This window comes from Nesoenas mayeri, assembly GCF_963082525.1.
Source record: "Nesoenas mayeri genome assembly, chromosome: Z".
NCBI classification, from domain to species: domain Eukaryota; kingdom Metazoa; phylum Chordata; class Aves; order Columbiformes; family Columbidae; genus Nesoenas; species Nesoenas mayeri.
The window spans coordinates 34286358-34308341 of record NC_137542.1 but is presented as its reverse complement, the minus strand read 5'-3'; the positions used below and the strand labels follow the sequence as shown (position 1 = coordinate 34308341).

The following is a 21984-nucleotide window of genomic DNA, read 5'->3' as shown; positions in this document are numbered from 1 at the left end:
AATTTTATGGTATTTCAGCTACAACAGGGACAAAGCAGCCTGCAGAAAAAACAATACTTTTTAGACCTTATGTTGACCATAGATTGGCAGTTTGTGTTGCCCAAGGATGAATATCACAGTCTGCGTAAACATCTAATCAGGAGCAGTCACTAGAGAGACATTGACACCAACATCAAAGATGAAGATGAAGGGCTGTGAAGCTAGGGAGGAAGATTTTGTTGGAATCCAGAATACAAGGAATCATCTGAGAAGAAAACGGCAGGTGGATAATGGCAGCTAGCTTGGGTTGTAGCAAGATCTGGAGAGAATAAAGATTGGATATGGTACTGGAGAGGAGTGTTGTTTTAAAGATGTACAATATCATACCATGTTAGTATGGTTGGTGGTTAAATTGAAGGTTGGTAACTATCTAGTGCCTTTTCAGTGGCCTTCAATGGTACTTTTTGTTTAAAATACTGTCCTCCTGTTTTAAAATTATATTTTGGAGCACAGTATAGCCTGTTGTCACAGAATGAATTCCTCTGTGTAACCTTCTAACTATGTGCTACACCATGTCATTTCAAGTTTCTTTTTGACAAATAAATTGCAGTCCACTTAGAAAATCAAATGGATCACTTATGGTAACCGTGACTAGTCAGACAACCTAAATCTTTGCCAGAGCTATTCCAGAGGATGTCTAGTGGCTTTAAAAAATCCTATTAAAAGATTTTCTTTGCAGATGGTTCAGAGAGGATAAAAAAAACCCCAACAAAACAAACCAACCACATTATGTGGTGCATCTTACTGCTCCCTCTTTTGTCAAGGGCAGCTTACTCTTGAAGTGCAGCTATAGCTGGTATTTATCTCTGCTGTTTGTAAGTAAAAGTAAATCTCTTCAGAATTCAGAGTTCTTGGAGTGGATTTAGGAATAGGAAGCATGAAGCTTTACTTATTTTAAGCAGTTACGATTATGCTATTTATAACAATATAAATGTCACAATCTTGTTGTAAATGTTAAGTTCGAGTAGTGTATTAGTTTTAAGTATGAACCACCAAGATGAGAAGACAATTTTGTTACATGAGTGTAGCAGGGTGCATAATATGACCTTTTAGCACCTCTCACTACTGATTACTGAGGAAAATGAAAAGAAGTTGGAGACCTCAGAGTGAATTTGCACAGTTAGAATTATCTGCAAGTGCAACTTCCTTAATAAAAGGTTGCAGAAGTAGCATGGGATTCCCTAATGCAAAGCCAGACTACTTTAAAAAAAAGTGCTTTTTGAAGCATGGTGCGTGCAGAGTTTCGTTTATATTGCACTCAGGCAATATTTGAAAAGGTTGCTTTGTGAATTAGCAAAAACCCAAAATCATTAATACCAAAAAACCATCTTGCTAGTATCATATGAGTTACATGCTGTAGCTTTTTGTTATTAAAAAAATCTGCAAAAATAGCTACTGGATATAAAAGCTGTTGACATTTCATCCAACCATTCTATTTTAACACTGTACTGACATTAGCTACTTTGTCAGCAAAGTCTTGAAGATGCTTCAGAGTCTTGAGATGAAAAAGAAATTCCAAATTTGAATAGGTTACCCCTTTTGCTCTCCGAAGGGAGATGTTCTGTGTTCTTCCTGTATCAATCTCCTTTTCTTCCTCACATATGAAAACGTGTGCATTTTTGAGTCTTAGTAGACATATGTGAACAGTCAGTATTTGAGAACTAATTGAAAAGCTTGTCTGTGTAACTATGTCTTTTCAAAATTAGCTATAATCAGTATTTTTGTTATAATAAAATCTGATACAGTGGTTAGTTTTTAGCTACAGCCAATGCTCATGCTTTTCTTAAAGTAATTTTTTTCTTAAAAGCAGTTTGCCTAGATGGGAACACCACTGTTTTCAACAGACTTTAATTATCTTAGCACTGTATACACTCTTGAGAAATTTTACCTCATGAGCAGCAAACTATTTTAGTTGCTTAAAACTGCCTCTTTACACTTTGCAATAGAGCCTCCATCATTGAGTATTTCAGTCTTTAAATACACAACTTTCTTTCTGGCACTTGGGAATTACTTATTAGGGATTTCTTTGCTGAAATCACAGAATCAGCTCAGCTGCCTCTGGGCAGATAGAGAACTGCTAATTGACAGCAATTTATTAGATTATTTCTATGTGCCTTTTACTTGTTAAACCTGACAATAGTGTTTTAAAACTTGGGAGCTTTTGAAAAGTTTAACCTTTCATTCTTCTTGGAAAGTGGATTACTGGAAGGTAACTGTGGAAGACAGCAATAGCAGATGTTGTTGATTCCATGCCATTAGCTTCTCTTTTCTGTTACTTAAAAAATTAGTGAAAACAACTGTTTTTATGGAGTAATATCTGTAAATTCCTGGTTTACCTTCAGGCTTCCTGGATATATAATTCTTTGTCAATCTGTCTTCCAGTGAAGGCACTTATTTGGAAGTGTTCTTTCATAAGCCACAGTCCTTACTACTATTTTTGACTAAGCTCCTTCAGTGATATTGGAGTTTAAAGATAACTCCTGCTGTATGTTACTGCCCTGGAGAATAATTTTCTGCATTTTTCTATTATGAGCAGAAGACAATTGAAAAAGTGTTGTTAACCTTATCTCTCTTTTCTCGCACAAGAGCTCCAAGCGAGAGTGGAAGCCTCTGGAGGACCACAGCTGCACAGATGTACCATGGCTGCTCTTATTCATCCTCTTCTGCATAGGAATGGTGAGTAAAACTCAAACTATTCTGTGGTTGTTATATGGATGAAGTGTTTGGATTCATTAGAAAGAAGTTTTAAAACCCTTCAGTAACCTGGTCACTGGATAAGGTCAGGGTATACTGGCATGTGAACCATCAGCTGTAGAACAGAAATGGGTAGTATGTACCTATCAGAGGCCTTTGGGCATCCATAATTTATTGTTTGTGCCAGTTCTTGTTCCAGCTTCTCTTCCCAGGAAACTCCAGTTTCATTTGTAAGTGATTTTCATCATGGTGAGGTATCAGTTGACTCATGTTCCTTATGGGGCTGTGGATGTGCCAGAAATGGTAGCTTTCAGTCTGGTCAGTGGTTCTGTGAATCACATTAAACCTTTTGCTGAGAAACAAAGATTCTGAATATCGAACAGTTGACTGGTTTTTGGTGTTGTGGTTGTTTGGTGTTGTGGGTTTTTTTGTTTTTGTTTATTTGTTTGGGTTTGTGTTTGTTGTTTTTTTCTTGGATGCTTAGTAAAAGCACTTGTGAACAACCATATTACTAATGGTAAGATCTTTCTTTCCAAGTTATCTCAGCTTTGTCCTGTGTGATGAAATGATAACCTTTCTCAAGACAGCCTGACAACACCGTGCACTTTAATGTGTATTAAAAAAGCCCAAAACAAAACCCAAAACTTGAAGAGCTGTAGATTAGTGAAAATTGAAAATATACTTCTTTTCATCTTGTATTGTTTCATGGACCTGTGTCTGCTTTTCTTCCTAAACAGAGAACGTCTGTCACTGTCTTGTACTTCTGTGTTGCAGTCAGTAGCCGTTAGGAGTTTGGGACTTGGGCACCATTAGCTTTCTTTTCTACTGTCCCTTGGTCTCTAGTCTTTGGAATTATTCCATTGAAAAAAATATTTCTCTTTCTCCAAAGTGTTTGTTGTTCACTGTGCCTCAAACAGAAAAGTGATAATGTTTTTTGTAAAGCATTAATTATATTCTCACTGTAATGTGAATATCTTAAAATTGTAAAAAGCAGAGTACTTGATGAAGCAAGCAGTTCTTTTTTGTGGTTGGTTTTTTTTCCTGCTTTTGTTGATGTTCTCTGGTTACTCAATCTATAGCTACCTGTTCCACCAATTATAAATTAGTCTGCTCTGGGTAAGTGTTCCAGATTTTCCTGTCTAAGCAATATGATATACAGAGCAATTATCCGATTGGGTATTCCCTGTTAGTTACTGTTCTAGGGGACTTGACGGGTCAGATACCATGATGGGTCAGGAGGGCATTCCCACACTGTTGTAAATTAGCTTTGGTGGGGGAGGAATTGCATGATTTCCCTTACCTTTTGTGTAGAAAAAAAAATTGGACCAGCTAAAAACCTGAGTTCTATTGTATGTAAAATGCATGCTAATTTGTCCTTTACAGAATAGTAAGGGATCCAAGAAATTGAAATTGAATGCTGAAAATCAACTTTAATTATTATTTATGACAGCCTTTTGCTCACTTTGTCCTTGTTTTCACTTTGAGTATTAAGTCTATAAGTGCATTAGTGCATTGGGAAGAAAAAGATAATGACTGGCTTGCTGTCTGGAATTTATCTATAGTGATAGTCTGTCCATCGGAGAAGGTCACTCTCCTGTATCTTCAGACCTTTAAAACCACCCACATTTTAACTGTTCTATGCCGGCTTTGTTACCTGTTGTCATCATCTACTCTGATCCTGTCACCGCCATCTGTTGCTCAAATGCATTTGCCTCAGCTGTTTCCTCTCCTTCCCATTTTCAAGTCTTAGCTTGCCTCATCTGTAAAAATGGTTCATTGATGGGAGCAGAGTGAGCTGATGGTTCACCTCTCCCTGTCAGTGGTGTTGCTTTTGTGCCAACCTCCTGTTCTCGTAGTTACCAGCGTGATCTTGGTTTTGCTAGTGAAATATCTCTGAAAGTTCACAGCAAGACCTGCCTGACATAGCCCATTTTCCATATTACTCTGTCTGAGCCATTTTATATTCTCTTGCTTTCTGTCTGTTTATTTCCTGCATTTGAACCCAGCATTTGGAACCATAATGACCTTGACCTGGTGATTTGCTTTAAAGGATTTCCTTGAAGGAACTTGTGTCGCATAGACCTCTTCATTTTAGCTCATCTTTGAAAGCACATAATTTGAAAAGAAAAAAAAAAAAATCTTAAAGCAAGAAAAATCTGGGCTGTCTATAATCCTCTAAGATGCATACTAACCCTTGACAGCTCCAGCTCTGCCTGTAGCTCTCCTTCACTGCCTTTGCTTGGCCTCCCTTCTGCTTCATGGGCCACTTGCTCACAGTATGACTCTCAAAAAAACACCTACAAGATTCTTAACTATGCTTGGATAACATGCAATGTTAGATGTCTGAATCCTCTATCGGCTTGCTTTCAATTCTGTAATTGCACAGCAGTTCTCTGTGGATCTTTCTTGTCTTTCCTTTTTCAGTCTGAAAGATTTTTTTTTAAAGAACCTCTGCTTAGAAACAAATGAATTAACTAATTTTTGCCTGCTGTCAAACAGAGTATAACTAAACTGTGTTGTTTTTTGGTTTTTTTTTTTCCCTACTCCAGGGTTTTATTTGTGGCTTTTCAATAGCTACAGGAGCAGCTGCAAGACTGCTTTCAGGATATGACAGTTATGGAAATATTTGTGGACAGAAAAATGTCAAGGTGGAAGGAATAGTGAACAGTGGTCTGGACCTCACACACAAGAAGTAAGTATGTGATTCACTTGCTTCATTGTGTAAAACAGGAAAGGCAGAGCCATTCTTCCTTTGAGAGTGGTTTTCAATTAAATGGGAAAAGAGATCTGCTAACTCATTCCTACTTGTCCTTCTCCACTTTTCTCACCTATAGAACCCAAATCTTTTGTAATAACCAGCAACAGTACTCGACGAGAGTGTATGTTGACAACTGTGCAATATGAGTACAGCTAAATCATTGAGGAATTTCACATTCCTAGCTTCCGCTTCATGTAGGAGATTGTATCGGGCCACTGAAGAATGTTGTTTGTTAGGGTATTAGGCATGACACGTATTCTCAGAATTGGGACCAAGCCTTTGATATCTCTATAGAAATGGTTTACTTTTGATGTTGTATGCTTACTTTCTGCCATTGAGCTTAGGAGAATATGACACATTAAAATGAGACTTCAAAATTTGAACTGTAAGCAGAATATATTTAAGTGGCTTGTGGAGAAAAGCACAGAATTTTAAGCGGCACACAGCTCTTATCGAGCAGTGTCATGCTAAAACACATACTTACAGGTCACAATCAGCACAAGTATTTCGTATCTGTCATGCAGAAGAACATCATACTGCAGTACTACTGCAGCTGAGTAACCACAGTTCTGGACTGACAAGTTGAAAACCCATGAATGTCTGTTGAGGTTTGTCTGCCAGCCAGTGCTCAGAGTGCATCTGTACAACTTGAGTGATTTTAGAAAATAAAACGTCTAACCTTAGAACAGTGGTATTAATTAACAAATAAAAATGTTTCTTTCATTGTTGATTACTTCGAAGAATTTCTGAGTATGATAGCCTTTTACTTCACATTTTACTTTTAGACTTAACAGAAAATCCATAGTTTGCATGAATTAATTTGAAAGGATCCTTTCCTAAAATCTGCTTATTCTGAGTTTTTATACTAAAGATTTCTAAATATCTGACTTAAGATTTAATGTGGCTAGGTAATTGGTGTATTACCAGAAGAATTTGAGTTAAATACAATAGCCTGAAACTTTTTACAGATTTATTCTGTCAAAATAATAATTTCTTAATCTAATCACAACTGCCAGAAGGGTTGAAGGACTTAAAAGTCCTGCACAGTGCTACAATGCAGTTTTTGTTTTGTTTTCTTACACATAATGCAGTATTATTTTCCTACTTTTTATATAAATATTTTAGCACTTTCTAAAATCAGTTATATTCAGTACAATATTGTAATTCTTGTGTCGTGAGAAACTACAAATTTTAAAATTATTATTTTAAACTTATCTCACCTTTGGGAAAAAATGGTGTCTAAGTTTGTGTGAGAGTGGAGAAACTCAGACACCTTATTGGAATATAACAATTAATACTGTAGTAGTCTCCTATGTGAGACAGAAGTCAGACCAGCATGGGGAGAAACATCTACCACTACTAAGTTATTTCTTCTTTTAAAGGGAAGATGGAAAGACAGCAAATAAAAAAAAAATATCTTACTGCTGTCTTTCTTGACCATGGATTGAAGCCACAGATTTGATTGCTTTAATTTTGCTTTGCAGCTGCTTTATTGCTGTCAGAACTGTCTCTGCACCATGCAATGCAGTATTTGAGTTACGTGTGTCTGTTTAAGGGTATGCTAACACAGCACATTTTTGTCAAAACTGCATATGGCACAATAGTTGCATTGTGTTTCTAAATTTCCAGACTTGAGTTAAAATTGTAGTGTTTATTTTACAAAATACTCTAATTTCTTCTGGTCACTAAAATTATAGCTTGGCCCTTGAGTTTAAATCACTGTAGAAGTGGACTGGATTTTACCAGCACAGTCCCTCTGCCCACCCGACACCTCTGCCTGGACCTACAGCCTCCTACTCACCAGCTGGTACAGCCTGGAGTTTGCTGGTGAGTTACATGTGCACACAACCGCTTTGGGGAAGGTACAGGTGCTCAGCCTCTGCCAACAGCCAGCACCACATGGACCGTGACCCACAGTCCTGCTCCAGCTGCCTACGCTGAGCCCTTCACCTCTGTAGCTGGTTTTTTTTTGAGACGCATGTTTCTCCTACCCCAGTGGCTGGTGGCCAAGAGCCTTCCCTGCCCCACAGGAATCCCGCTCACTTTCGTAGCTCACACCACAGGCCTGGGACACCAAGTCTCCTCGTCTGACTCCAGTTACTGTCACCAAATCCATCACGCTGTGCCCGAGTAGCTGGTACTTAGTGCTTGCAGCACTGGCAGTATCTGTGCACGTGGGATAGAGACTGGAATTATACAGAGTTAAGAGAGGATTTAGTAAAAGGATGGGACAGACTGCAGTGATCAGGTGCTGAGCTCAGTCACGCTAGTGACCAATATCAGCTTACATGCAACCACCCTCTTTTACAACCCTTTCTGTCTGTCCCTCATCTTTATTTCTCTCCAAATCCTCTCCCATGCACATTCCCTTAGGCAGCTGGCACAGTCCCACTGACCTTCCTTGCATCTTGCACCTTGGGGTTTGCATCCTTTTCAGTTGCAAAGTACCTGCCTGCAGTTTCTTGATAGCCCTTCAGTTATTGTGATTGACCAGATTTGTTTCTGGTTATTGTGTGTATTAACACTAATTGGTCAAGTTTTATGTCTGAGTGTCTCCCTCCTTTTCCTTGTCAAGGTGGCAAGGTGCTTAGCTAGATAGTCTTACTGAAAGAATTCTTACATTCCACATATCCTTAGCCATTAGTGTGTCTGACCAGGTTGGTTCCCATCACAACCTCCCTTACCATCTGTTAGTCAGGTTTAACTCTGCAGGTTCTTGTTTGTGGCTCTTTTGAGCAGATACCCTCAAAGGAGTAGATACTCTCCTTCCACGTGCCCTTACAGTATGGAATAGCAACTGTAGGAAGTTGCTGTCATGAGGGGGAAGCTATAACAGGAGTATCCAGTTAATACAAGTATTCTGTGTCTTGGTAGAAACTCAAAATATTTTCTTTGAAATAAAGGAATACTGTGAAATTAGTGGCCGATTGCTCACATGCAGTTACTTGTCTATATCTTTGGGACAGTTTTCATGTTTGCACTTGCTGCTTAGGCTTTCATGATCTAAGAATCCTGAGATGTGTAGTATGTATTAAGTAAAAAAACCCAAAAAACCTCAGAAATAGTACTACATAATTTTCTAAGAGGTGTGGACAAGGAAAGAAAATGTTTTAAGAATACAAGTAGTCTGTTACCATATTACAGTTGATATTGATATAGATTACATGAGTTTTGATGGACTTCCAGGAAGTAAGATTGTACCAAGTACTAATAATTCTTGTATACTGAGACTGGATAATAGAACAGTCTTTTTATGAGGGAAGGTTAGACAACAATTGGTTTATAGACTGAAAGAGTTCAAGCAGGACCTAAATGCTTTCTAGGAGCAGAAGGGACTTTTATCGATTACAGAACGAATTCCCATCGTGAGGACTGCAGAAATAGAAATGGCATTTTATATGGCAGTTCGGTGGTGTTTTCATATGATGATATTGGATAATATGAAGAGTATTTTAATGCATAGTATATCATCCGAATTTTAAGAATTTGAAACAATTGTTTAACTTCAGAATAGGAAAATATTTTGAATCTCTATTATACCATGAATGGACAATACTGTGGGGTTAGCATTTGAAATGAAATGTGTATAGCCAGGAAAAGATGTTAGCTATGAAGCTATAATATGTACTTCCTGCACCGGGTTTCTACATGACTCATCACGAAAGGTTAGCAGATAGAATCTTCTTAAAATACTGCACTCAAACATTGAATAGTTCTACCTGAAATATCTGAACAATTTTTATTTCAAAATAAATACTAAAGTAATCTGTTCAATTGTACGAACCAGTGGTGTGGAAAGTCAATCTAAAGCTAAAAGTTTTCTTAATTACTGGTATTATATATATTCATTAAAATAGCCATGGACTTTGCACTTTTTGAAGCATAAGTATAACCTAATGGGTTTTATTGGGATTTTTTTGGAAAAAGTTGGAAATCTTGAAGTCAAGTTTAAGGTTGAAGCTTTATTTGTTAAAGTTTAGACTCTTATCTGTGAAGAGGCATGGTAGAAATGCTGCTGTTTTTATGAACAGCACCATTTGAATGGACTTGAATTTGATAGAGTTAAGCATCCTTTCTATGTCATCCAGAAGTATATAAATATCTATATATTTATGGTGCATATGTTGAGTTACATGAATTCTTTTGACCTGCACAGTTATGATAATATCAATTTCCTGTGATTACTAAAGGTTCACTGAGGTTAGTCTTGGCTGAATCCTTTACTTTGAAACAAAATTTATTTTATTAAGCATAATTGTTAATTAAATTGGAAATAATTTACCTTTTTTTCCTTCCCTAGGTATGTGTTCTTCTTGGATCCATGCAACATTGATCTAGTACATCAGAGGATCAAGTCTATTGCTTTGTGTGTATCGGCTTGCCCAAGGAAAGAACTAAAAACTCTGGCTGATATTCAGAAATTTGCAGAAACTAATGGTATGCAAAAAGCATGTCTATTTTTGTCCATGTACCAGGTATTTAAAAAAAGATTTCGAAAAGATTTGTGCATTACGTGAACTAAAAATGAAATATGTTTTAAGAAATATTGATATAAATAATGTGATACTTCTATTAAGCTAAAACAGTTTTGAAGGCTCATTGTTAAAACAGAAGTACATGGTGTAGCAAGAGTGTGAAGGAATGTCTGACTACCGGGTATGTTCTCAACCCCTCTGGAGTTCTGGCAATTGTTCTGACATTGCTGCTGGACAGTAAAGCTGTTGAAATGTCCTCATGTATGTGGGGTTAATGAGAGCAATGCTGCTATTGAATGGTGCTTGCTGCACAGAGTATGGCTGGGGCTGTGAAAATAGTTTTGCTTTCATTCAGTGCTACAGTGCAGTTTTTGTTTTGTTTTCTTACACATTTTCAAAGAAGTATAAAGGAAACTAACTCTACTAACAAATGAAATATTGTACTCTGTGTCCCCTAAGACTAGCGCTTTTTCTCTGTAGTGATAATACTCACATTACTAGCTCAGTTTGTATTGTAACACTGTATGGAATAAGACGTGTGAGAGGTAACCAACTTTCGGACTTTCCAAAAGCAAGTAAAGATAAAAACCTAATTTGAGGAAATTTCAGTGATTTTCAGCTATTCAGGTGAGAGCGTTTTGTTCTGAGCTTTCCTACTTGATCTTTTAAAATGCTGTTGCAAGATGTCTTTTCAACTTACTTGGCTAACGATGTGTCAGTTTGGGTGACCAAGTTCAAAGCAATGAAACTGATTACTCTTCATAGAAGGAAACGAATTGTTGGTTTCTGTGCTGGCACAGGTTATGCAAGTACATTTTGTTTGAAAGCAGAGCGAGTTAAGTGGCCCTAGGACACTGTTAAGTGCCCGTGGGCCTGACTTTGCACTGTGCCTGCACACTGGGGTGTCTGGCAGCCCGAACAGGGAGCTGAACTGCCGTGTGGTGTCACCGCACGCGTGGGGCTGCGGGAGCGGCTGTGCCAGCACAGTGCGGTGGGTGGTCTGAGGACAGGAGCTTCCTCATGGGACATGTGCACTGTTGTCAGGTACAAGCCCACAGTGAAACCAGCTGATATCTACAGTTTTGCTCTTTACCCTTGTCTGAACATGCTTTTTTTTCTTAACTAATGCAGGCCAGTTGTTGGTGTGAAGTCAAGGTCATTAGTAGTGAAGTTTTTTAAGTACCTCTTGAAATAATTAAACACATCCATGCCTCGTTTTACCACAAACATTGCTTCTGTGTTTTTAAGTCAAATCTCTTATTAGCTGTGCCTGAATTATGTTCAGTATAGCCATCTCTTAAAGGACACCAAAACCCACTCTTCCTAAAATATGCTATGCTGTGCCCTCATGATTCTCCAGTCTAACTGTCTCTCCCCTAGTGTTTTACATTCGAAAACCTAAAGATAAAAAATGTATTTTTCAAATTAATATTGCAGGCAATTGTTTTAGTTTGCAGAAGCCAGGTCAAAAGTATGAAATGTGGTGTTACAACCGAACAAAATCATTAATTAGTTCAAGTCCTAATTTTCATTATGTGATATTTGGCTTATCAAAAATGTGTCCTAAGCTAAACTGAACTTTCCTTTTGTAGATGAACACTGTGCAAGACTCAAATCACAGTTCAGAGAAATATTGTCATGCTTATGGTTATGTTTATGCTTAAATGTTCACCAACCTGTGCAGGCTCCAAAAAGTGATGGTTTACAGCAAATGAACAGCTTAAGTAGTGATCACCTTAAGTGTTGCATGTGTATAGTAAAAGTTCAAGCATCGTTCAGTCTTGCTATAGAGCAAGAACAGTGACTTAGAACCAAAACTATAGTATTCAGTAAGCAGAGTCATTTTTCTCAGAGCCATTTTGTAACTATGATAGTGGGTTTAAATTAATTATTACTAGAATTATGTTTGGCGCTTTGTTTCAAGTTACCGTAGACTCCACTATAAAAAGGATAAAAAGAAAATCAGAGGAGTTTGAACATTACTGCAAAGAACATAATTGCAATTTCTATGTTTGTGATGATATCTAGTTAGAATGTTGGGTTCAGCTGTCTAGTTCTGAAGAAGGAGGGCAAGACATACGTGTTTGGTTTCTTGTGATAATTAATGCTGAATTTTCCCAGGCTTGCAGCTTCTAACACTCAATAAGAAAACCACCTCAGTGTTTTAAATATATGGGCAGAGAACGCGGTCAATTCCTGATTTTGCTCTACTGAGCCTTTCTGAAAGCTTTAACCCTTCCTGCAACCTGAAGGTAGCAATTGTGCTGGAAATAGGGTCTGTGTAAGTTGTCACATGTGCATTTGAAGAGTTAGCCATTTTCACCTGGCTTACATGTCGTCTCTGAAATCACCTAACTTGTCCATGTACCTTCGAATTATTTCATAAATGACTGTTTAAGAACCCTTCCATACCAAAGAAATCATCTGTTGTGCCTCAGCCCATCAAGAGGTGTTATGGTAAGTTCAATTAAAGAGTTGTTTTATCTAAACATATTTTATCAAAAGGTGTAACATAGTAAAACATACTACAACATCTTTATATTGATTAATGATTTTATCAATACCAGGTATGATCTTCCAGCTAGCTTATCAGTTCTGATATCTTTCCCAAAGTGGGACAAGCACTTGATTGCCTTTACACAGCATGACAGAAGTCCAGACCCCTAAGGTTCAGAGCAATTATAGCAGACCTCTTATTTATTGCACAGTAGAGCTTGTGTATTTTTCTGTAAGCAAGATTATAAATAACTATTTAGGGCAGGGAAAATGCTTGCTTGAGGCCTGAAGATAATTTCATTACAAAGCAGCCTTTTGGCTTCCTGAATCAGTAATGATGGGAAAATGAGCTGATCTGGTGAATAACACTACACTATTTCAGGACAGTAGCTTCACTCCCACCCCAACTCTGTTTGCTCTTCCACAATCAGGTCGTGCATTTGTGGTACCTTCCTATCTGGGAAGTTCATCCCTCACAAAGCTTGGCTGATTTTAGGAAAACAAGGAAGTGTGCACCTTTAATCTGTTCAGAATACGTGACACTTAGAACACTGGAAACCAGTTGAGACCTATAACAAGAGGAGGAAGAAGGGAAGGAAAAAGCTGGGCCATTGACCCCTCAGATCTTCATACTGTGCAAAGGTACAAGTTGTAAAATCCAGGAGTGTTCTGGAGCAATGCCTGGAGGTGATGCAGAAAGATGCTGTGTTGACTGAGAACATGTTGTAATGCTGTTCTCCCACAGCCATGCCAATACTTGAGTTTTTAGAGCTTGGACACAACTGAGATTGTTGTTTTTCATGAACTGGCTGCTGCTGGTCTCCCAAGGATTTTCTCTTCCAGCAGAACACCTCAGGCAGGGAGTACTTGCAATTCAATGGTTTTGTTGGTACTGGCGCTTTAAGAAATTTTCTATTTTGAGTAACGTGACTGAAAGCTGTTTTTTCCAGAAAGCTGGTTGATGCTTCAAAATTTAATGTCCATGAAATATTGCAGTGCTTTTTTTAAGGACTTGCCAGAGCATTTAAAAATATCCCTGAAGGTACAATTCATATATGGCTGTGGCAAATTAATAATGAAATGACATTATTAAAAAGGAACAATAAACAGGTGGCCATAATTTCTGTCATGTTTAATTCAGTGTTAACTCTACAGACGGGTCATTGTGGGAAATCATATTTCTGTCCATTGTGTAAATGACTGGATGTAGATTTAGGAACCTAAAGTGAAATCTCTGGTTTACAACATATTGGCAGGCATCTCAGTTGTCAAGAATTCTGTAGATAGGCCAAGCTAGTTGAGGTCTGGGTGGACTTAGAACCAGAGGCAAAGCTACATTAAGTCTGCTATGGATAGTGACCAGAAAGAAATCAATAAAGGAAATCAGTCTGGCCAAGGAGCCACAAAACCAATTTTTCTTTTGTCTGAAGATAATGATGTCTTCATCTGTAGTTATCGAAGTATATCTTTGCAGATACCGTTGGTACGTAGCTTAGAAACAGCAGTTCCATTGCTTGCTGCCAGCTTCCAGCATTTTTGTTTTCCTATCCCACGCACACTGTTTGTAGTGAAAGTGTGCTGGTAAAAACTTAATCCTTTGCTTGTGATTTTACTGAGGCCTGTTGTACTATATTAGGTCTGAGCATCTTATGGATAAAGAGATTCTGCATCATCAGGTCTTTGAGAGCCTGGGTATGTTAATTTTGTGTGTCACTTTTTGAATGATTCAAATAAAAGTACAGTGTGATTGGTTTTGACATAGGAAGTCATCCACTGCCCCTCTGCTTTGTTACCAGAACTGCCTGTTAGGGTTGTCTTGTGTTGGAAATGGATCCTCTAGTCAAAGTGAAACTGTTTTCACAACAGAAAGTAGCTGCATGTGGAGTCCTCCAGGAATATTGTGTTGTGTTATTGATTACATTAATAAATCATTTGGAAAGAGGGAGGAACACTGAGGTAATAAATCTTGCTGCAGCTACTGAATTATTTAGAATTAAATGAAAAAAATCTGATCTCAATTTCAGTGGAATAAAATGTCAAATGGAAAGGAATGTTTTGAAACAACCATTGTTATGCATTTAATGTTTTACTTAGAGATGGTTATTGCTACTTGACAAAGAGATTGTGAAGCTAGTAAGGATAGTGAGAGGATTAGGTAGAGGAGAAAGCATTGACCAAAAGTGTAATGTCTGTTAGTTTTGAAGAGAAAAAAATAAGGACTGAATTTTGTGTAAACTCATGCTCTGTTGATATCATAAAGGCTGTGTTCTGGCCCTTTCTTGGCAAGGTATTTTCTTAACTTTTTTGAAATTAATACACACAAATACATTCTCAGCATGTGTGCACAGAAGGGAAACAAGGATGATTACAAGAAAAGAGTGGTGGAGAGCTAAAGATACAGTAGGGGAAACATCTGCTACTGGACTAGATGGATTTTTTTATTTGATTCCAGAATAGCTTGTTTTATTTAGCACTGGAAGAAATATGAGTGGAGGAATGGGTAATAGCCTTGGCTTTTTAACTACATATCCAAATACAGGTGTATGAATTCTGACTCTTTTTTTTAAAAAAAACAACAACAACAACATACAGTTGTAACAGCAACTGTGCTTAACTATCTCAGTAGTTCTCTTGCTGTTCTTTGATTCTGGAGACATTTAAAGATCTAAGTAGTGGGGTTGTGTTGTTATTTTTCTTGGAACATTCTTGCAGACACTGGAAAATACTTACTTTTGCTTCAGTCCCACATGTATTTATAAAAGCAAGCTGTAATTTCTCCTGCCCTCTGATGCTCACTCTTTTAAAGAAGTGATGGTATGTCTCTCTGCAACAACTAGAAGTTTAGATGTATACAATCCTTACTTCCCTTCCTTTGAAACACACTGTACTTCTGGAAGGCAGCAGTGGATAGATCTAGAGAATGAAGCTTGTTTTCTTCAGTGAGAACAAATCTGTCACATTAAGCTGAGAAGTCCTGACTGCAAAGTGGTCTGCCCTGTACCTTTTTGCTCATCGCAAGGCATCAGTATTTTTCTAGGTTCTACTAGGGCCCAGAAATTTGGTTTAGGTATTAGAGTTCAGCTCTATCCTTATTTGGCCTTCTGCTTCTATTTTCACACCAAAAGTCATAGCTGCAATGTTTAGATATGTTTGTTCAGTCCTCTGATGCTCCCATATTAACTACTGCTTCAGACCATATTCAAATCAAAGGCTAAGAAGTAGGGTTCTTGTTTTCTCACTCATTTCCACCTCTGATGCTAATTTGTGCAAAGATAAATGCTACTTCATTCTTAAGTGAAGCGTCAAATGTGAACTTGTCTGCCTCTGGAATGTTTTTGTTGTTCTAAAAACCCATAGAGAAATAGGAATTGTATACAAGCCAAAACTTTATCTATTCTTAGTGCTTGTGTTCTGAGTAGAGTTACTTCCTAATAGTTGTAGATGGGGTATAATTACAGTTGTCAGACCTAGCAGACAAAGAATGAAGAAAGTCTCGTCAGCATCAGTGTACTTCCTTTCATGATGGCCTGAACATTTTTTCACTCAGCAAGAGTTCATGAAGAGATAGTCTTGTTATTGCTCCCCATAGACACGCTTGTTCTGAGGTCATGCAGCACTGTGCTGTGTTATCAGTGGATGGTAACTTACCATATTCTGTGGAAGTTTTGCTTGGTATACTACCTTACTGTGGTTTTTGCCTGTGGATTTTGCAGCAGAATTCCCTACAGAATCATGAGCCAGTGTCTTGAGCTTCCACTTTTCTGTTCCGTATTGCTAGTCCATAATATGCTAAGATAATACGCAATTATTGGTAGTGTACCAAGTTGTCTCATTGCATGAAGCTTTGCACTGGTAATATGGTTCAAATTAACAGTTTAGAGCTGACAGAGTTCAAGAGAGAGATTTGGGGCAAGCTCTGGAGTGAGAAAAGTTTAAAAGTGTGAAGAATTTAATTGTTGTGAGAATCTGGTAGCCTTGTCCTTCCTAAATACCAGTGAATTCGACCTCTATCAATATCCAGCTGGCAATACCTCTAGCTTGTATTGTGTGGGTTGGCCAAGCATAGTAATCTATGAGTCATATATTCACAGTGTTAACTATGTTTTAATCAGTGACACTCATACCCACTGGAACCCACAAGGAATTAGCACTGAGCTGAATGTACAGAGGCCAGTAGTTGTGATTTACAGAGTCTCACTCCTGCTAACATTTCTGCACATTTCTGTATCTGTGATTACCCAGAGTTTGATTCCTTTGTTAGAGGATTTATGTTACTGATGGATGAAAGATGTTGCTTGGGAAGATAAAATGCTTTAAATGGAATAAGATGTTGAGTTTTTTAACTACAGTATCTGCTTCATTGTATGCTCTTTTAAAAGTCAGTTATGTCACATACATGAACAATACATGAAGACTGTCAGTCAGAATGGTGAGACCACACATGGAAGTTCATATAAATTAACAAAACTGTGGTTTCTAGGCCCTCATGCCTTTGAAAAGGGGTATGTGGAGCTGCTTTGAGCCATGCCTAACTTAATCAGATCTTACTACCAAGCTCCAAAGGTGTCTGTTCTGTTCCTGGTAATGAAGCTGTCCCAGATATCTCTGCATATTTCTGTATTTTTCTGTGTAAATCCTTGACTCTGTATATGAACCCTTGTTTTAGTTCCTGCCAACAGTGTTGATAGACGGGTAGGCACTGCTCAACACCTCAGAACAGGATCCAGAACCCATGGTGTGCTTTCCACCACTGCCATTCAGGCAGGATTAATGTCAGTAGTTTCCTCTGTCATCTGGTCCTCTTAGCAGATGACTTAGGCAGTCTTCCGTGTCTCTCACTGTAAACTTTGATATTGATGCCAATGTAGCAGGGGTTTTGTGTGTTTGTTTACAACACAGCAAATAGAGGAAGAAAATCTGTATTGGAGCACTAGTCTCTACAGGTAGTTTTATCTAACCACCTTGGTTTAGTATGGAACTTCCTATTTACTGTACTGCTATGGAAAGCAGGGGGTTATGTCGTCTTGTTCTGTGCAGTGTGCCCTCTGAGCACACAAGACCTTTCATAATTTGCCTTCTCAGGTGGAAAGAATCTTTGAAGTAAGAGGTTGAACCCTCATCTTTGTCCTGGATTTCTACAGCATCTTTACATAATTTGGGCTAAATGCAGCTGCTTTTAGGAATACCAGAGATAATGACTATGCAGCTCTTTACTAATCCAAGTCTAGCCAAAACAGAAGGAATTCTTTTAAAGGAAATGGTGGCTTTTGTTCTCAAGGCTAGGTTAAGGTTGAAGGGGAAGTTTTTCTTTTGATGTACTTTGCTTCAATCATGGCCCCCAAATACACCAGTGGCCGAAGCAACTCTGTTCATGGAAAAGAGACCATGGAACAGGAGGCGTATTTTGTCTCCAAGATAATACTTTGTAGGTGAACGCACCACATAAGCACTGTGGGACCAGTAAACTCCGTGCTCACCAGTAGCCTGGCAACTGTTGCTCTGCATAGTTTAGAAATATTTTTCTTTAGGGTTACATGTTGGGATCTCAAATCCAATCTCTGTAGTACAGTTTGATGTCCTTCACCTAATGTTTTTTTCCAGAAGAAATACATGCATTGCTGTGGGAAGCAAAAAATGTATTACTTTAATGATTATTTTAGTCTGTTCTCTGAATTCTACCCATAATGTTTTTCAAACATTTATGAGTGATAGTAAGTTAAGAATGATAGTAATGTCTTTGGTAAACTGATTTTCTCAGCAAGGTAGATGATTCAGATTCTCCTTTAAGCTTTTGCAGGCCTTGCAAGCTCAGCAGCAATAATAAGACTGGCTGTGCTAAGACAGTCTCTATTAACCCAAAATAACTAGTATGGAGTAGAAGGTTTGGCGAAGCATTCCATTCTTCCCACTATCACCTCACAACATTAAAACTTTTATTTATTGATGCACAAGGACTCTTTTGTTAAGAAATCAGTTTAAGCTTGGTGTAAAGTGACATTATTGAAGCACATGTTTGAGTTGCAAAACTCTCCTACACAGTATTAGAGAATTTAGAAAGTTTTCAAAATAGAAATATATGTTTATCAGAGTAGTAGAAATTTATTGTACCTGATTATTTAGGACAAAAGGAGAAATACATCTTATGGGCGTTGGAACTGGTAGTTTCATTAGATGCAGGATGGCTAATGTCCCTTACATGGTAAGCTCCATGAAAATATTTTTCTGGTATCTAAAGAAAGACACTGTGTGAGGTAGACAGCAGAAGGGAAGAGATCCAAAGGAGCCCCAGGAGCAGTTCCCAGGTAAGAGATGACAATGGCAGCCAGAGTCATCCACTGCTCCGTTGCATGACAGGAGGGAACATGCCATGGGATTCCAGGGGGATGTGGTGAGGTGTCTCCCGTTTCCTCCAGCGTCAGGGGTTTGTTGGGTTACCCTGGTCTACAAGTCCTACTTGAATGGCTTGTGTCCTGTGTGCAGATCGGGATGTGGCATTTGGTTTTACTTGGCTTACATTTGTGATCCAAACAAAAGGTCTTCTGATACACATTTGTGCAAAGAGCCTTGAACCTCCTTGCCTGGCCATAGCAGAGCCTACCCTTTTTGCTCTTCTGCCTGAGCTGCTGAAGTCACAAGGAACCAGAGATCAGCTGTGTCCCTTAGGCTTATTTAGATGTGAGGTCCTCTGCCTAAAATACTTAAACTGTGGTTGAACACTGGTAGTGTTGAATGGCAAAATTACCAAGCTGGGACTGAACATTCAGTGTTATCAATTTGTATACAGTTCTCCACTTACAGCCCTTCCCACTTCTTCCTATAGAACTTCTTGTTCTTGTCATAGAGCCAGAGAATAGAATCATAGAATCATTTAGGTTGTAAAAGACCTTAAAGGTTTTAAGAGTCGAACCGTTAACCTAACACTGCCAAGTCCACCTCTAAACTGTGTCCCTAAGAACCTAATTTATGTGTCTTTTAAACACCTCCAGGAATACTGACTCAACCATTTCCCTGAGCAGCCTGTCCCAATGCCTGACAATCCTTTCCATGAAGAATTTTTTCCTAATATCCAATCTAAACCTCCCCTGGTGCAACTTGAGGCCATTTCTTCTTGTCCTATCACTTGTTACTTGGGAGAAGAGACCAACACCCTCCATGCTACAACCTCCTGTCAGGTAGTTGTAGACAGTTATAAGGTCTCCTCACAGCCTCCTTTTCTCCAGGCTAAAAAGTCTCAGTTCCCTCAACCGCTCCTCATCAAACTTGTGCTCCTGACCCCTCACCAGTTTCGTTGCCCTCCTCTGAACTCTCTCCAGCACCTCAATGTTATTCCTGTAGTGAGGGGCCCAAAACTGAACACAGGATTCAAGGTGGGGCCTCACCAGCGGTGAATGCAGTGGCACGATCACTTCTCCAGTCCCTGCTGGCCACACTAATCCTGATACAAGCCAGGATGCTGTTGGCCTTCTTGGCCACCTGGACGCACTACTGGCTCATGTTCAGCTGGCTTTTGGCTATCTGTATAACTTAGCTTTTGGTCTGTACCCAAAGCAAAATAAAATAAGTGTAAATATCTGCAATCTTCTTTTTCCTTCTGCTTTCAACTGCCTGGGATAGCCTGCTCAGCTGCTGTCTTGCCTTCTCTTTCAGTCTGTAAATAGAAGTTGTCTATTCACAGAGGTAGTAGCAATGTGGCAATGGTAAACAAGATTTCTGCAAATAATACTCTACAATTTTTACAAATAAAACTTCTGTTTGTTGTAATGCAGACCAAGATAAAGCTATTTGTAAAAAGTCTTGGTTTAATTTGGGTAAAAGTGTATGTATTATCCAGATCCAGTTTGTTGCTACAAAGTGTTCTGGATATGAGACTTCTGTAATGGAAAATATTGAATATTTGTAGGGATGATAAAAATGTTCTTAATTTATAATGTTGGAAAAAAGGAAAGTAAAGGTGATGTATCCTGACCAACTTGATCTTTATTGTGCTATACCAGTTTGTTTATGGAGACAGTTCAGCTTCTGTAAAAGTTTTGGACACCTAATGCAGAGTTTGTGTTATTTTTCAGCCATCAGTTCAGTTCCTTTCTCCCTCTCCCTGAAGTCTATAGATCAGCTATACTTTGAAAACACACACAAAAAAATCCAAAACAACAACAAAACCACAAGCACTTGGGTGTTTTCATTCTATAGTGAATGTTGTCTTATGCAATATTCATGCACTAAAAACGGTAAAGAAAAAGCATGGTGGAGTAGCAAGGGGTGGTGTTTTCAAAGCGCTTTGTTTTCTTCTTTTTTACACTGTGTTGTGAATTAATTATCTTTTTCCACTTGAATACAAAAATGTTGGAAGACCCAAAGCTAGATAGAGTGTCATTCTGTTACACTGAAGCCCGTGTTGGGCTTGATTCACTGTTCCATTACAGAAGGAACTGTAGCATAACTTCATGGTAATAACACCAAGGAGCTGTAGAATCAGGACCTATTATCAGTTTTAATACCATTTGCAAAGAATAGGAATATTTGATTTTAATTTTTTTCTCATCTTTTTTTTTTTTTTTTTTATTCTCTCAACAGGATCCACTCTGTGTAGCTATGAACTACAGCCATCAGAATACACTACAGACCCAAGGGCCGCCAAATTATGTCCTAAATATCCTGTTCCAGAGAGGTAATATTAGCATCTTGTCTGATTGGGGGTGCAGGGAGCAGAGATTTGTTTTGTTCCTGACAGTTCTTTAGAAAATATGCAGTACAGATTTATTCTATCTTACAGACAGATGTTTTAGTGTATTATTACGACAAGTTTTTAAAGGATTGTGAAAGCAGCTCTTAAAGAAAATCCCAATCTATCTGTGCATGTTGTTATTGAGAGTATTGAGCTGTTATCTTCAAATTCTCTTCTGTCTCACATTAGTGACACTGTGATGAGGATCAGCTGTTTTACTGCCTTTCACCATATAGCCAACTGTCTGTCAGTAGTGTAGATCAGCGACAATTATAGAGCACTCTGGATCTTTGGGAGGAAAAAGGATTTATTGACATGCAGCTCTCTGCAGTGTTCGCTTCTTAAACTTTGTCTCAGCCAGTCAAATTTAGCAAATTGCTTCATTTTTTATTCTTTCAGTCCCAAAATCACTAATAAGATCATAGCCGAGTACCAAAAAGAGGGATGTATAGTCATAGAATGGTTTGGTTTGGAAGGGACATTCAGAGGTCATCTAGTCCAACTCCCAGCAATGAGCAGGGACATCTTCAACCAGATCTGGTGGCGCAGAGCCCCATCCAGCCTGGCCTTGAATGTCTCCACGGATGGGGCATCTATCACCTCTCTGGGCAACCTGGGTCAGTGTTTCAACATCCTCATTGTAAAAATGTTCTTCCTCATGTCCAGCCTGAATCTCCCCTCCTTTAGTTTAAACCTATTGCCCCTTGTTCTCTTTCAGCAGGTCCTTCTAAAAGTCTCTCCCCATCTTTCTCATAGCCCCTTTTTAGGCACTGAAAGGCCACAGTAATGTCTCCCTG

General features: G+C 38.5%; 1 protein-coding gene across 1 annotated transcript in view; it reads left to right on the top strand.

Annotated features, from left to right (window-relative positions):
* The window catches only part of SLC44A1 (solute carrier family 44 member 1), a gene marked incomplete at its 3' end in the record, with an annotated part of 60206 nt that overhangs the window by 17007 nt on the left and 21215 nt on the right, over positions 1 to 21984 (top strand). The window contains exons 2-5 of the mRNA XM_080362875.1: positions 2626 to 2715; positions 5283 to 5425; positions 9792 to 9928; positions 21037 to 21130. Coding sequence (XP_080219001.1) covers positions 2626 to 2715; positions 5283 to 5425; positions 9792 to 9928; positions 21037 to 21130 — 464 coding nt within the window. The remainder of the gene's footprint in view (positions 1 to 2625; positions 2716 to 5282; positions 5426 to 9791; positions 9929 to 21036; positions 21131 to 21984) is intronic.